The sequence below is a fragment of the Salvelinus alpinus genome, chromosome 32, assembly GCF_045679555.1.
Source record: "Salvelinus alpinus chromosome 32, SLU_Salpinus.1, whole genome shotgun sequence".
NCBI classification, from domain to species: Eukaryota; Metazoa; Chordata; class Actinopteri; order Salmoniformes; family Salmonidae; genus Salvelinus; species Salvelinus alpinus.
The window spans coordinates 10,805,442-10,818,791 of NC_092117.1; the positions used below are offsets into that span (position 1 = coordinate 10,805,442).

Sequence of the window (13,350 nt, forward strand, 5' to 3'; positions counted from 1 at the left end):
TACTGTGCGTAGAGTAAGTCTGTGCACTGACTGGATGGACGGGTGAGGGGCGGAGTTATGTTTGGGGGCGCGTGGTGTCCCAGGAGAGGCCCGATCCCGTGTCGGAGACACATGGCACAGTTTCACGGCCCATTACCCCCCCCCCAGTTCAAACACACACAGCATGGTGGAGGATCTGGTCTCCCTCTGCAGGGCCGGGTTGGGGGATACCCCATCCACCAACACCCCCACCGCCCTGCTCTCTCCTGTCTCATCCCCTCCCCCATCATTATCAAGGCAGAAGACAGCTAGAGACTAATTAGGAGAAGACTGGCAATGCTGGTACATAAGGCCTAAGGGAGAGTCAATGAGTCTGACGAATAAATAGTCAAGCAAAATCAATCCTGTCCTATTCTAAGGGCTTTGTATTAATAATGATTTATGCCTTGCAAGAGGCAGAGTCTTCCTCCATCAACCTGGCTTCCTGATCTTATAGGCCTATTTGTCTCTCCCATCGAACTGCTGTGATTGACAGGTGTGTGTGTGTGTGTGTGTGTGTGTGTGTGTGTGTGTGTGTGTGTGTGTGTGTGTGTGTGTGTGTGTGTGTGTGTGTGTGTGTGTGTGTGTGTGTGTGCAGAATGAGTCTCAATGCTCACACAGTCTTACAACATGACAACCTCCCTATGGATTAGCTTCCTCATTCTTGATAATAAATTAATAAATGATTTGGAAAAGAGGAAGAAAGGGTGGGAAAAAACTGGAGCTGGAAAGTTAAAGATAAGGAAAAAGAGAAAAGTGAATGAGAGAAAGGGATACGGTGCTGAGCAGATCAATCAATCAAATGTATTTATAAAGCCCTTCTTACATCAGCGGATGTCACAAAGTGCTGTACAGAAACCCAGCCTAAAACCCCAAAAGATGTCAGATTATCAGATGTCTGATAAAAACCCAAGAATGTACGAAGTAAAGGGGAAAGAAAGACTGAACAAGAGACAGAAAGAGAGGAAGAGATTTCTGGTAGTTGAGTAAGGAAACGGGGGTCTCAGGAGCAGGAAGGGGCCCTGTTTGGGGGGCGGGGGGGTGCCTGCTCCAAGTGTGTGTATGTGGGGCGGGTTTGCAGACTCTCTGCAGAGTTGGCCTTGCAGTCAGAGCATGGGTGTCTGAAGAGAAACTGAACCATGTGATTTCCTTTGCTTCCTGTCTGCTTCAGTCCCGGATTACTGCCCACGTCACTGAGAGAGCAGGACAACAGAGCTAAAATATTCAAAGCACCACCGTTGTATGTGTCAAACTGCCAGTGCTGTAACACATCAGCTCAATAACCTCTTAATTGCATCCATGTCAATTTCCCAGGAGTGCTGACAAACCCACTACAATAGGACGCACAGACAACAGACTTCACACACACACACACACACACACACACACACACACACACACACACACACACACACACACACACACACACACACACACACACACACACACACACACACACACACACACACACACACACACACACACACACACACACAGCAGGGGTTGCCAGGAGCCATCGCTATGGCAATAGATGGTATTAAATAGGAGAGTGATGTCATGAGATAAAAAGGTGACCAGCCGATTGGAAAGATGACCGGAACGAGGGATCAGAGGGTGTGAGAGGGAGGAGAGACGGATGATGGATAGAGGGATGTGTAACGAAAAGGCTAAGCAAGGGTGACACAGGGAGAGCACTTCAATTAGGGCTGTGGCGGTCATTACATTATGTCAGCCGGTTATTGTCATGCAAAAGACTGCCGGCCTCACGGTAACTGATTGTTAATTAGCATTAACACGTTTAGCATCTCCAGGCCTCCCCACATACAAGCCGCCTTTGGAACATCTATACCGAACCAAAATAAAAAACACAACATGTAAAGTGTTGGCACCATGTTTCATGAGCTGAAATAAAAGATACCAGAAATGTTACATACCCTTTGCCCTTGTCCCGTCATGTAAAATCAACAAAGGTCCTACTTTCTAGATTTAGAGTTATTTGGCAACTTTAGTTGTGAATGATACAAACCTCAGAATGTCTTAGAAACCAAAACATATATGGGCTGCATGGTGCGACTACAGTCTATTGAGGATTTGGGCAAGTAGCAAAAAGAAAAAGCTTCCGCTCCGTTCCTCGCCTCAGGCTGCACAGCTGTTCTCTCATCAAGTGATCATATTTTCACCCATCAGACTATTCTCAATTTAATCTTGTCTTCACTAATATGAACAATTAGTTTTGATTTAGAATGACCATTATTAAAATGGGCAGGAACAGGGACAGGAGAAAAATACATGTCCTCTGTACAGTGCATTCAGAAAATATTCAGACCCCTTGACTTTTCCCACATTTTGTTACGTTACAGACTTATTCTAAAATTGATTAAATTGGGTTTATTTCTCGCTCATCCATCTACACACAATACCCCATAATGACAAAACATTTTTGCACATTTATAAAAAATGCAAAACTTAGATATAACATTTACATAATTATTCAGACTCTTTCCTGAGCACTTTGTTGAAGCACCTTTGGCAGCAATTACAGCCTCAAGTCTTCTTGGGTATGACGCTACAAGCTTGGCACACCTGTATTTGGGGAGTTTCAACCATTCTTCTATGCAGATCCTCTCAAGCTCTGTCAGGTGGATGGGGAGCGTCGCTGCACAGCTATTTTCAGGCCTCTCCAGAGATGTTCGATCGGGTTCAAGTCCGGGCTCTGGCTGGGCCACTCGAGGACATTCAGATACTTGTCACGAAGCCACTCCAGCATTGTCTTGGCTGTGTGCTTAGGATCGCTGTCCTGTTGGAAGGTGAACCTTCGCCCCAGTCTGAGGTTCTGAGCGCTCTGGAGCAGGTTTTCATCAAGGCTCTCACTGTACTTTGCTTCGTTCATCATTCCCTTGACCCTGACTAGTCTCCCATTCCCTGCCACTTTTTATTTTTTATTTACTTAACCTTTATTTAACCAGGCAAGTCAGTTAAGAACAAATTCTTATTTACAATGACCGCCTACACTGAAGAACATCCCCACAGCATGATGCTGCCACCACCATGCTTCACCGTAGGCATGGTGCCAGGTTTCCTCCAGACGCATTCCGGCGAAAGAGTTCAATCTTGTTTTTTATTCAGACCAGAGAATCATGTTTCTCATGGCCTGAGTCCTTTAGGTGCCTTTTGGAAAACTCCAAGTGGGCTATCGTGTGTCTTATACTCAGGAGTATCTTTCGTCTGGCCACTCTACAATAAAGGCCTGGTTGGTGGAGTGCTGCAGAGATGGTTGTCCTTCTTGAAAGTTCTCCCATCTCAACAGAGGAACTCTGGAGCTCTTTCAGAGTGACCACCGGTTTCTTGGTCACCTCCCTGACCAAGGCCCTTCTCCCCCAATTGCTCAGTTTGGCCAGGCGGCCAGCTCTAGGAAGAGTCTTGGTGGTTCCAAACATCTTCCACTGAAGAATGATGGAGGCCACTGTGTTCTTGGGGAACCTTCAATGCTGCAGAAATGTGTTGGTACCCTTCCCCAGATATGTGCCTTGACACAATCCTGTCTCAGAGCTCTACAGACAAATCCTTCAACCTCATGGCTTGTATTTTGCTCTGACATGCACTGTCAACTGTGGGACCTTATATAGACAGGTGTGTGCCTTTCCAGATCATGTCCAATCAATTGAATTTACCACGGGTGGACTCCAATCAAGTTGTAGAAACATCAAGGATGATCAATGGAAACAGGATGCACCGGAGCTCAATTTTGAGTCTCATAGCAAAGGGTCTGAATACTTAAGTAAATAAGGTTTTTCTTGTTTTATACATTTGCATGCCATGGGCTCTCAGACCTCGTTCCTGTACCTACCCAGTGCTTAATTTGGGAGACAAGTGAAATCTGTTCCTGAACATCAATAGTAACGTTTTCGCAACGACACATATTTCACTAAACTGTTGACAGCCCGTCTACGCACTGAAGAAAGGAATATAGGAGAGAGGAGATGGAAATGCATGGTGGTGAGATATTCTGCACAGATGAAGGTAATGTGTCACTCACTTCATTACGAAAATATGAAACAAATCCTGATTACTAGGATATTCAAAATCAAATGCAAATTCACTAACTGTAGGCAAACTAAGCCGCCCTGCATAATCAATGAAGCAACAGCATCGCCTAGGGCTATATGACCTCTCCCAGACTCATGGATAGAACGTTTGGGGTGTAGCATAAGGTAACCAGTCCATCCAGTATGCATAATAATAAAGTCCACACTCAACTGCGATTACTTGAGTTTGTTTACTTTTGGAGTATAGGTTAGACCAAGTATGTACCAAAGACATCTTAAATCAGTTTTGTTTTACGTTTTTCTTCCATGGATAATATGCGGTAGGCAATGTATTGTATAACGGCACAACCATCATTCTAATTCAGGGTTTTTTCAGGCTTGGGCTCATAAGCATTTTGATTGAATCATCACCGTAGAAAGCGCTGTCCATTTCGTTGTGTTAGGCTTTAAAACAGCATCCACCACAACCATGTTTTACACTGTTTTAAAAGTATGATAGACCTACTGTTCTGATGATAACTGTTTGATGTGATTTTCCATTGATGTTAGTGGTTAGAGGGACAATAGAGCCCTGAGTGCCAGGCCATTAGGACCTGATGGTAACAATAGAGCCCTGAGTGCCAGGCTATTTGGGACCTGATGGTAACAATAGAGCCCTGAGTGCCAGGCTTTTGGGACCTGATGGTAACAATAGAGCCCTGAGTGCCAGGCTTTTGGGACCTGATGGTAACAATAGAGCCCTGAGTATCAGGCCATTAGGACATGATGGTAACAATAGAGCCCTGAGTACCAGGCCATTAGGACCTGATGGTAACAATAGAGCCCTGAGTATCAGGCCATTAGGACCTGATGGTAACAATAGAGCCCTGAGTACCAGGCCATTAGGACCTGATGGTAGTTAGCAAGTTGGGTACTACCAAAGCATGTCCAGAGTGCATAAAAAGGGGATTACCGTGACTCAAAGGTCACGTGGAATTTTACTGCAGTCATGGGCCGTGACTCATGACTGCCGGTGTGATGGTAATACTGTCACCACAACAGCCCTACTCCAATCCTACCATTCATACAGTAAAGGGTTCTGTTTTTTTTGCCTTTTTTTATATAGTAAGGCACTTTTTAAATGCATCCTTTGATTCCGGGTTGGGAGTCGCTGGTATATCACATATCCGTTATACATTCTGTATATTTTTTTATTGATTACGGATTAAATACATTTTTGGCCATTGGTTCGTTTTGTGGCGCTATATTATTTATTATATATATATATATTGCTCTTCCATATAAAACCCACTGAAGAAGAAGAAGTCACACCCTCGTCCACTTACCCTCGCTTTATGCCCTTGGGGGAATCCCCGTCACCATCGTGGAGGGCGGTCCAAATGATTAGCCAAGCAAGGGAAGTTTGCAACGTAAGCCCCTCAGCCCTCGTTTTTATTTGGCTTTGCGAGTGTACAATTATGTTCACTCCGGGGCCTGAAACTCTCCAAAATTCAATTCACTACGATTGTACATCCGCTAAGAAAAGTCTGCGAAAACTTAAAAACATCATCAATAGAGAAGTCAACATACAAGTAGAAGTAAAAACGAACGCAAATAAGTTAGAAATTGTGATACTAATGCACACGACGGCACAAACACGCCTCGTAAAAAGGAATGATGTTTTTGTTTGGTTATAAAATAAAACATTTTCCTTCTTCAGAAGTTCTAGCTAGGCAGGCTAACGTTAGTTAGTTCATTTGCAAGCTATCACGCAGTAGGCATATATTAATAATGATAAAAATCCAAATAACTTCACAGATCTTCATTGTAAAGGGTTTAAACACTGTTTCCCATGCTTGTTCAATGAACCATAAACTATTCATGAACATGCACCTGTGGAACGGTCGTTAAGACACTAACAGCTTACAGACGGTAGGCAATTAAGGTCACAGTTATGAAAACTTAGGACACAAAAGAGGCCTTTCTACTGACTCTGAAAAACACAGAAAGAAAGATGCCCAGGGTCCCTGCTCATCTGCGTGAACGTGCCTTAGGCATGCTGCAAGGAGGCATGAAGACTGCAGATGTGGCCAGGGCAATAAATTGCTATGTCCGTACTGTGAGACGCCTAAGACAGCGCTACAGGGAGACAGGACAGACAGCTGATCGTCCTCGCAGTGGCAGACCGCGTGTAAGGACACCTGCACAGGATCGGTACATCTGAACATTACACCTTCGGGACAGATACAGGATGGCAACAACAACTGCCCGAGTTGTACACCAGGAACGCACAATCCCTCCACTAGTGCTCAGACTGTCCGGAATAGGCTGAGAGAGGCTGGACTGAGGGCTTGTAGGCCTGTTGTGAGGCAGGTCCTCACCAGACATCACCGGCAACAACGTCGCCTATGGGCACAAACCCACCGTCGCTGGATCAGACAGGACTGGCAAAAAGTGCTGCTCGTTCTGTGCGTAATTTCCTGCAAGACGGGAAATCAGAAATTGAGATCCATGGCCAGAGAAGAGCCCGGATCTCAATCCCATGGAGCACGTCTGGGACCTGTTGGATCGGAGGGTGAGGGCTAGGGCCATTCCCCCCAGAAATGTCTGGGAACTTGCAGGTGCCTTGGTGGAAGAGTGGGGTAACATCTCACAGCAAGAACTGGCAAATCTGGTGCAGTCCATGAGGAGGAGATGCACTGCAGTACTTAATGCAGCTGGTGGCCACACCAGATACTGACTGTTACTTTTGATTTTGACCCCCCCCTTTGTTCAGGGACACATTATTCCATTTCTGTTAGTCACGTCTGTGGAACTTGTTCAGTTCATGTCTCAGTTGTTGAATCTTGTTATGTTCAGACAAATATTTACACAAGTTTGCTGAAAATAACCGCAGTGAGAGGACGTTTCTTTTTATGCTGAGTTTATATTTAATATAAGTAGACATGCACTCATAATTGACTGTTGCACATATAAAGCACACACAAGTTACCGGTGGCTGAAAACACAATCATCGCGGGATGAACGAGTGACTAATTTCCAGCCAAGGGTGGTCCATTTAAAAATCATTCCTTCCTCCCTCGCCCCGCAAGTGTATACTCGTCAGACATCATGATATGTCATTTGAGGGCTGAGGGCTGAGGGGATAGGGTGTGTATTTTAAGTGTTTGGCCCGCAACAAAGAAGATATAGAAGAAGACGAAGAAGCCGATGAAGAAGGAGACGAAGAAGAAAACGAAGAAGACGAAGAGGACGAATGTCAGAAATAAAGTATTTCTGATGAGGTGCACATCAAAGACGCACAATTCTTTCCCAGTTACTGAGTGTTGGTCCCATTAGCCAATCGGAGGGAATGCAAGGGGAGGGAGCAGTGTTGTCAAATTATCGACTTTGTCGCTAAATTTAGAAAGTATTCAGACCCCTCTAGCGACACATTCAAAAAAGCGACTAGCAACAAATCTAGCGACTTTCTCTGGTGTTATTGGAGACTTGGAGACTCTGTGGGCCCCACCCCTGTCCCAAAGCACTCACAGGCTGCCCAGTCCTCGCGCAGCAGTCCCTCCCAGCTGCAGTCAGAGCAGAAGATGTTCACCCCTCCGCGTCCAGACTGCAAATGAATCGCGCATGCGGGAAGCCGCAGCTGGATGTTCCCACCCTGGCTTACATTTAAAAAAATACCTATAAACCTGAATTAGGGCCAGACTAGTTACCATAATCTTCTCACATTGCCATTGACAGTTTTTTCTATTATCTCTTTTTTTGTCCATTTAGATTGTATACAAAAAAAAAAAAAAATGTTATGGTTAAAAATGTTCATGTTTTACTGTGACTTGTTGTAGGCTCCTAAGTGGACCATAAGGTTAAAAACCAAACCAAATTAAGATTTTTTTTATTTTTATAAATAAAATAAAAACGAAGTAACTCCACCAGTGTCTCTCTTTTGGGTCACTTTTGCCGGTCCCAAGCGAGAGACTTCCATAAAGGAGGAGGGTTGGAATTGTGACATAAAAACAAACAAGAATCGACAGAAGAAAGTTCATTTGCAGTTCTAAACATATTTAGGGTGTTTTTTTTACTCACTTTTTGTCTCTCATTATTCCACTCTCCTACAGCATCCATCACAATTACGTGCACATAGCCAATTATGCAAATTAGGCGATGACGTCATTTAGCGACTTCTAGCGACTTTTAGGACAGCCAATAGCTACTTTCCCTACTGAGGAGTTGCCAACACTGGGAGGGAGCGGGACGAATACGGATAGCCAAGGGAAGGAAGTTGGAGCTCAGGAGAATTTGAGTGAGGCAAAGGCGAACGCAAACCTTTGTACATATATTTTTAAACAATCCCCCAATTGTTTAATTTTCCAACCTTACCAGCCGGAGTTGGTTAGTTGTGTGCACTATTTAGTAGGATGTGATCGTTGATGTAAAGTTGAGTGTGTGAGTTGTAGTTCTCTCGTGAGTTGTCATTTACGAGCTAGCTAGGTAGTGTAAGTCATCTCAGTAGTTTCTATATTTGGGACTTGTAGCCAACTGTCCTGGGCGGTAACCGCTTCCTCTATACATTTTTCACAAGGAGACCAGTTAGATAGCGTCCACATCCCTGCACGCTGATTGGGTTCCTCTGAACAGAAGGGAGTTTTTCCTTTGGAGATCAGATAGCCACGGCCCCGCGAGCAGCTAGGTTTCTCTGATCAGAAGAAATGTAACATTGTGAGTGAGGAGCATGTGTCAGTGGGTATCTTGTTTTTTGGTGGGCTGCGTTCAGCCCGACTACTTCACCAGTAGTGTCAGGTCTGCAACGTTAAAGGGGTATACCAACAACTTTGTACTGGTACTTTTCTTTCGGTTCTTTTACACGGAGCTCAACGGGGGTTTCAATTGTGTATTTCTCATTGTGATTTTATAGTGTACTATTCCTGATTAGTATCAGTAAGGTGATAATTATCTGCAAGAGTATACCAGGTCTTTTAGATAGATGTTCACCACGGGCAACAATAACTGGCGACTCATTCTCTGGCGACTCGTTTTCAGACAAATATGTTCAACTCGTCATTAGTTTATCCACTAACCACTGCATTTAGACTCATTAAAGTCCTTTAACGGTTCTGAGAAAAAAAATTGTTGCTGCGTTCAAATATCGCCGCACTGTACCCGTCACTGTGTCGTCCTGTGAACCCCATCAATGCTGCTCACAGCTATATTCATGAAAGACGTTCTCTTCATGGTGACATATCCTGAATAGGTAGAGAAATGGGGACGGGATCTCTCTTTATCAAGGAGCCATGGCTTCCCAGCCAAGACACTTCCCCAAGAGAGAGACTTCCACATGACCATACAGTAATTGGTTTCATTAGAGAAAGTGAAATGTCAGGACAAGGCTGCCCAGTCAGTCACCACACACACAGATAATGTTCGACTTCCCACAATTAGGTGCACGCACGTGCATGCGCATGGCCACAAACACACACGCGGGCTCACACACACACGGGCACGCACACACACATATGGGGGCACACACACAGGGAGCGCACACACACACGAGCGCGTGAACACACACACACACAGGCCCAGGAGACAGATGGTCTTATTGTGTGCAGATGGACAGCTCTGGAGTCAGTTAGACAGGCTACGGGTGAGTGGGTGGTGGTTATTACTGAAGCGTGATTACAGAACCCAGACGCTCGCCAATGACTCTGGGCGCAACACATTTTATCTCTCTCCTTCTCCCTCTCTCTCTCTCTGATAATGTAATCTCTTTCTCTGCCTCTCTCTGAGAGTGCATTCAATCTCCCTCAGTCTTTCTCGCTCCCTCTTTCTCTCTTGCCCAGCCGGGGAATGATATTCCTGACAGGGACAGCCACAGGAATTCCCTCCCCCTACTGCTGGCTGGGCATATGAGCCTCTACTTTGTCACTGAGCTCAGAGAGGACCTCAGTTGGTTATAGTGTGAGAGAATGGAGCGGTATTTATACCCCATGGACAGATTTCATTCACAGTGAGAGACTGGATTGTGATTATGTTCCTGTGCTAGACTGTGATTGAATTGAGTGTGTCAGCACGTGTTGTGAAGGTGTGTGAAGGTAAAATAAGCACGTTCCTTGCTGTGCCTCTCTGGTAGACGGTATTAACCGTGGCATAGCAACACTCCAAACTGGCCCTTCCGCTAGCCCCAAGCACGCGCTCACACACACGCATAGGCCTACACAGCTGCGATCTGAATGGAAACGCTTTGCACCGGGAGTCAAGGTCGGAGTGAAACTGTTAACAGATCCCGGTTCTGGCGCCGCTCCTGAACTTCCTTTGTGTAAACACAAGCGGAGGAACACAAGATAGCTGACTCTCACAACTACGACCTGGCGAAGAAATCCAAGGGAGAGGGGCTAAACGAGCCATTGGGAAAGTGGAGATGAATGGAATTTACAGTGCTAGAGCACAGGTATGGTAAGTTGTACAGAAGCGAGTGCAGATGGATTTGACAGTGCGTGATCGGCTTACGGTGGAGAGATGATGTTTAAAACTGCCCCGTTGTAGGGTTTTTCTAGAGGGTTTAAAAAATGTAGAATTGTGAGAGCACATGGGATGGTGACTGGTGGTTTCGGTGAGAGTTCAGGGGGGGGGGCCTGAGGTGACTGGTGGTTTTGGTGAGAGTTCAGGGGGGGGTCTGAGGTGACTGGTGGTTTTGGTGAGAGTTCAGGGGGGGGGGGTCTGAGGTGACTGGTGGTTTTGGTGAGAGTTCAGGGGGGGGGGGGGGGGGCTGAGGTGACTGGTGGTTTTGGTGATAGTTCAGGGGGGGGGGGGGTCTGAGGTGACTGGTGGTTTTGGTGATAGTTCAGGGGGGGGGGGGGGTCTGAGGTGACTGACTACCTTTGGTGCTGGTCTGTTTTTTGCCGGTGGCGGCCGTGTCCTCGGAGAGCGCCAGGCGTCGCAGCACGTCGGCCAGCGCCGCCTTCATCACGGTGATCTCATCCTCCTGCTGTTGGACGCGCAGCTCCAACGACGACAGGCGATCCTGCACGTCAGACGCACTTGCCGCCGAGATGCTGTCATCTACACAGAGAGAGAGAGAGAGGAGACTGTGTTAGATACTGTAGACAACAAACATTTAGATATCTACCCAGCAAAGAGACCCACGCCCGCAAACACCAGAGAAGCATGAACAGTAAGGCAGGGACGATACCAGTATCACAACATTTTTTCCATGCCAAAAATGGAAACATGAAGCAGGCCAAACTTTTGGTCCTTTAAAAACCTGCTGTATGTAACATATTGCGTACTATTGTTTGGAAAATAAACACATGTGACTGTGGATGACAACATAATGATGTTTGTTTCCAACATTAGGGCTGTTTATCTAATGAAGTTAAATCCGCTTCGTGTTTTGCTTCCTTGCCACGATACTAACGAACATTAAGATGCTGGTATGTATATATGCACCAAACACACACAGGCTGTGATAAAACTTCCATGGGTGAATTCTGAACACTGGAGTGTTTCACTGTATAGGCCTACTGTCGTAAACTGGTGACTTCCCGAACACCCTATTGTGAAACAGAATGGGAAGTGAGAAAGAGTGCAAAATACAGGCATGATACTGTAAACAACAGAACCTACTGGACTCTGATTTCTTACTGGACAGTGTGTGTGTGGGGGGGGGGGCTCTACCTCTACTTCAAAATACAGGGCACATGTTCAACTGCTCAAAGTATTCGTGGGTTGGGGCTGCTGCCAAGCCTAGCTGTGGTTTAGGGCCTGATTGCTGGACGGGATGGGGGTAATTTGGCAGTGGAGAGAGTGAGGGGGCCTCAAAGCCAATGTTGGCCTGTTAAAGGGGTGCTGACAAACCCCCCCCTCTCCCTTTCCCCAGAAGACCCCCGTCAGAGGAGTTTGAACCCCCTTCCCACATGACACAAAAAACAAGCATCAGACACACTCACAATTTAAGAGTGGCAAAGAGAAAACAGACCGTCATAATAGTTCAGATCAAACTATTAACAAGTTAAACATATTTCTGTCTAACAGCTCAAGCCATGAGAGCACTTAACCCCGAACTCAAAAGTGGATTATGTTTGTGGCACTAACAGATCAAGCTAACTTTTACTGTAAGCCCAAAGCACCGTTTCTGGCCAACAAAGTTAATGTTTTTTTATATTTTTATATTGTGGCTGTAAGGAAATGCCTCACCCCTTGACTATGTGCAGAGAATGATAGTAATATGGCACATGCCTGCGTACGTAAACAAGCCTGTGCAAGCACACAGTCAAGGGGTGAGGCATTTCCTTACAGCACCAAGAGGTCAGTGAGGGCAGAGGTGAGGCAGTGCCTGATAGCATGCCCCGGATGGCTGGGCAGCAGTAGACCGGAGGGAGGGAGGGAGGGAGGGAGGGAGGGAGGGAGGGAGGGAGGGAGGGAGGGAGGGAGGGAGGGAGGGAGAGAGAGAGAGAGAGAGAGAGAGCGCCCAGGGGAAGACTTAACCCACCACTCTCTCGCTCTCTCCCTAAGCACACACACACCACAAACAACACCACACTACAGAACAATGGGCCTCTGTACACTGAGGAGACCTGAGCCAGGAAAACTAGCCCAGCACAGAACCAATCTACTTCTACAGGGAATGTAAATCAAACACAAAGCCATCAAATAGACAAAGCCAGGGAAATTAGCTTAAAAGGATAACTCCACCACTTTTAACATTTGAGTTGTTATTATTAGGTGTTTTATTAGGATCCCCATTAGCTGTTGCGAAAGCAGCAGCTTCTCTTCCTGGGATCCACGCAACATGAAACATGACGTAATACAGAACATTAATAGATAAGAACAGCTCAAGGACAGAACCGCAACAATTTAAAAAAAGAAGAAGCGATGCACTCGTAGCCAACGTGTCGAAAGCGTTCCACAGGCAGACTGACCAACGTTGACTCCAATGCTTCCCACAGTCGTGTCAAGTTGGCCAGATGTCCTTTGGGTGGATTCCTGATACACACGGGAAACTGTTGAGCGTGAAAAACCCAGCAGCGTTGAAGTTCTTAATAGACTCAAACCGGTGCGTCTGGCACCTCCTACCATACCCCAGTTCAAAATCACTTCAATCTTTTGTCTTGCCCATTCACCCTCTGAATGGCACTCATACACAATCCACGTCTCAATCGTCTCAAGGCTTTTAAAATCCTTCTTTAACCTGTCTCCTTCCCCTTCATCTACACTGATTGAAGTGGATTTAACAGGTGACATCAATACGGGACCATAGCTTTCACGTAGATTCACCTGATCAGTCTATACATTGGAAAGGTGTTCCTTATGTTATGTA

The 13,350-nt window shown here is 45.9% G+C and overlaps 1 protein-coding gene across 4 annotated transcripts in view; it reads right to left on the reverse strand.

Annotated features, from left to right (window-relative positions):
- The window catches only part of LOC139562114 (echinoderm microtubule-associated protein-like 4), a 102,240-nt gene that overhangs the window by 24,108 nt on the left and 64,782 nt on the right, over positions 1-13,350 (reverse strand). For all 4 annotated transcript variants that reach the window (XM_071379471.1, XM_071379472.1, XM_071379470.1 and 1 more), the window contains exon 2: positions 10,911-11,093. In XM_071379471.1, the coding sequence (XP_071235572.1) occupies positions 10,911-11,093 (183 nt within the window). The remainder of the gene's footprint in view (positions 1-10,910; positions 11,094-13,350) is intronic.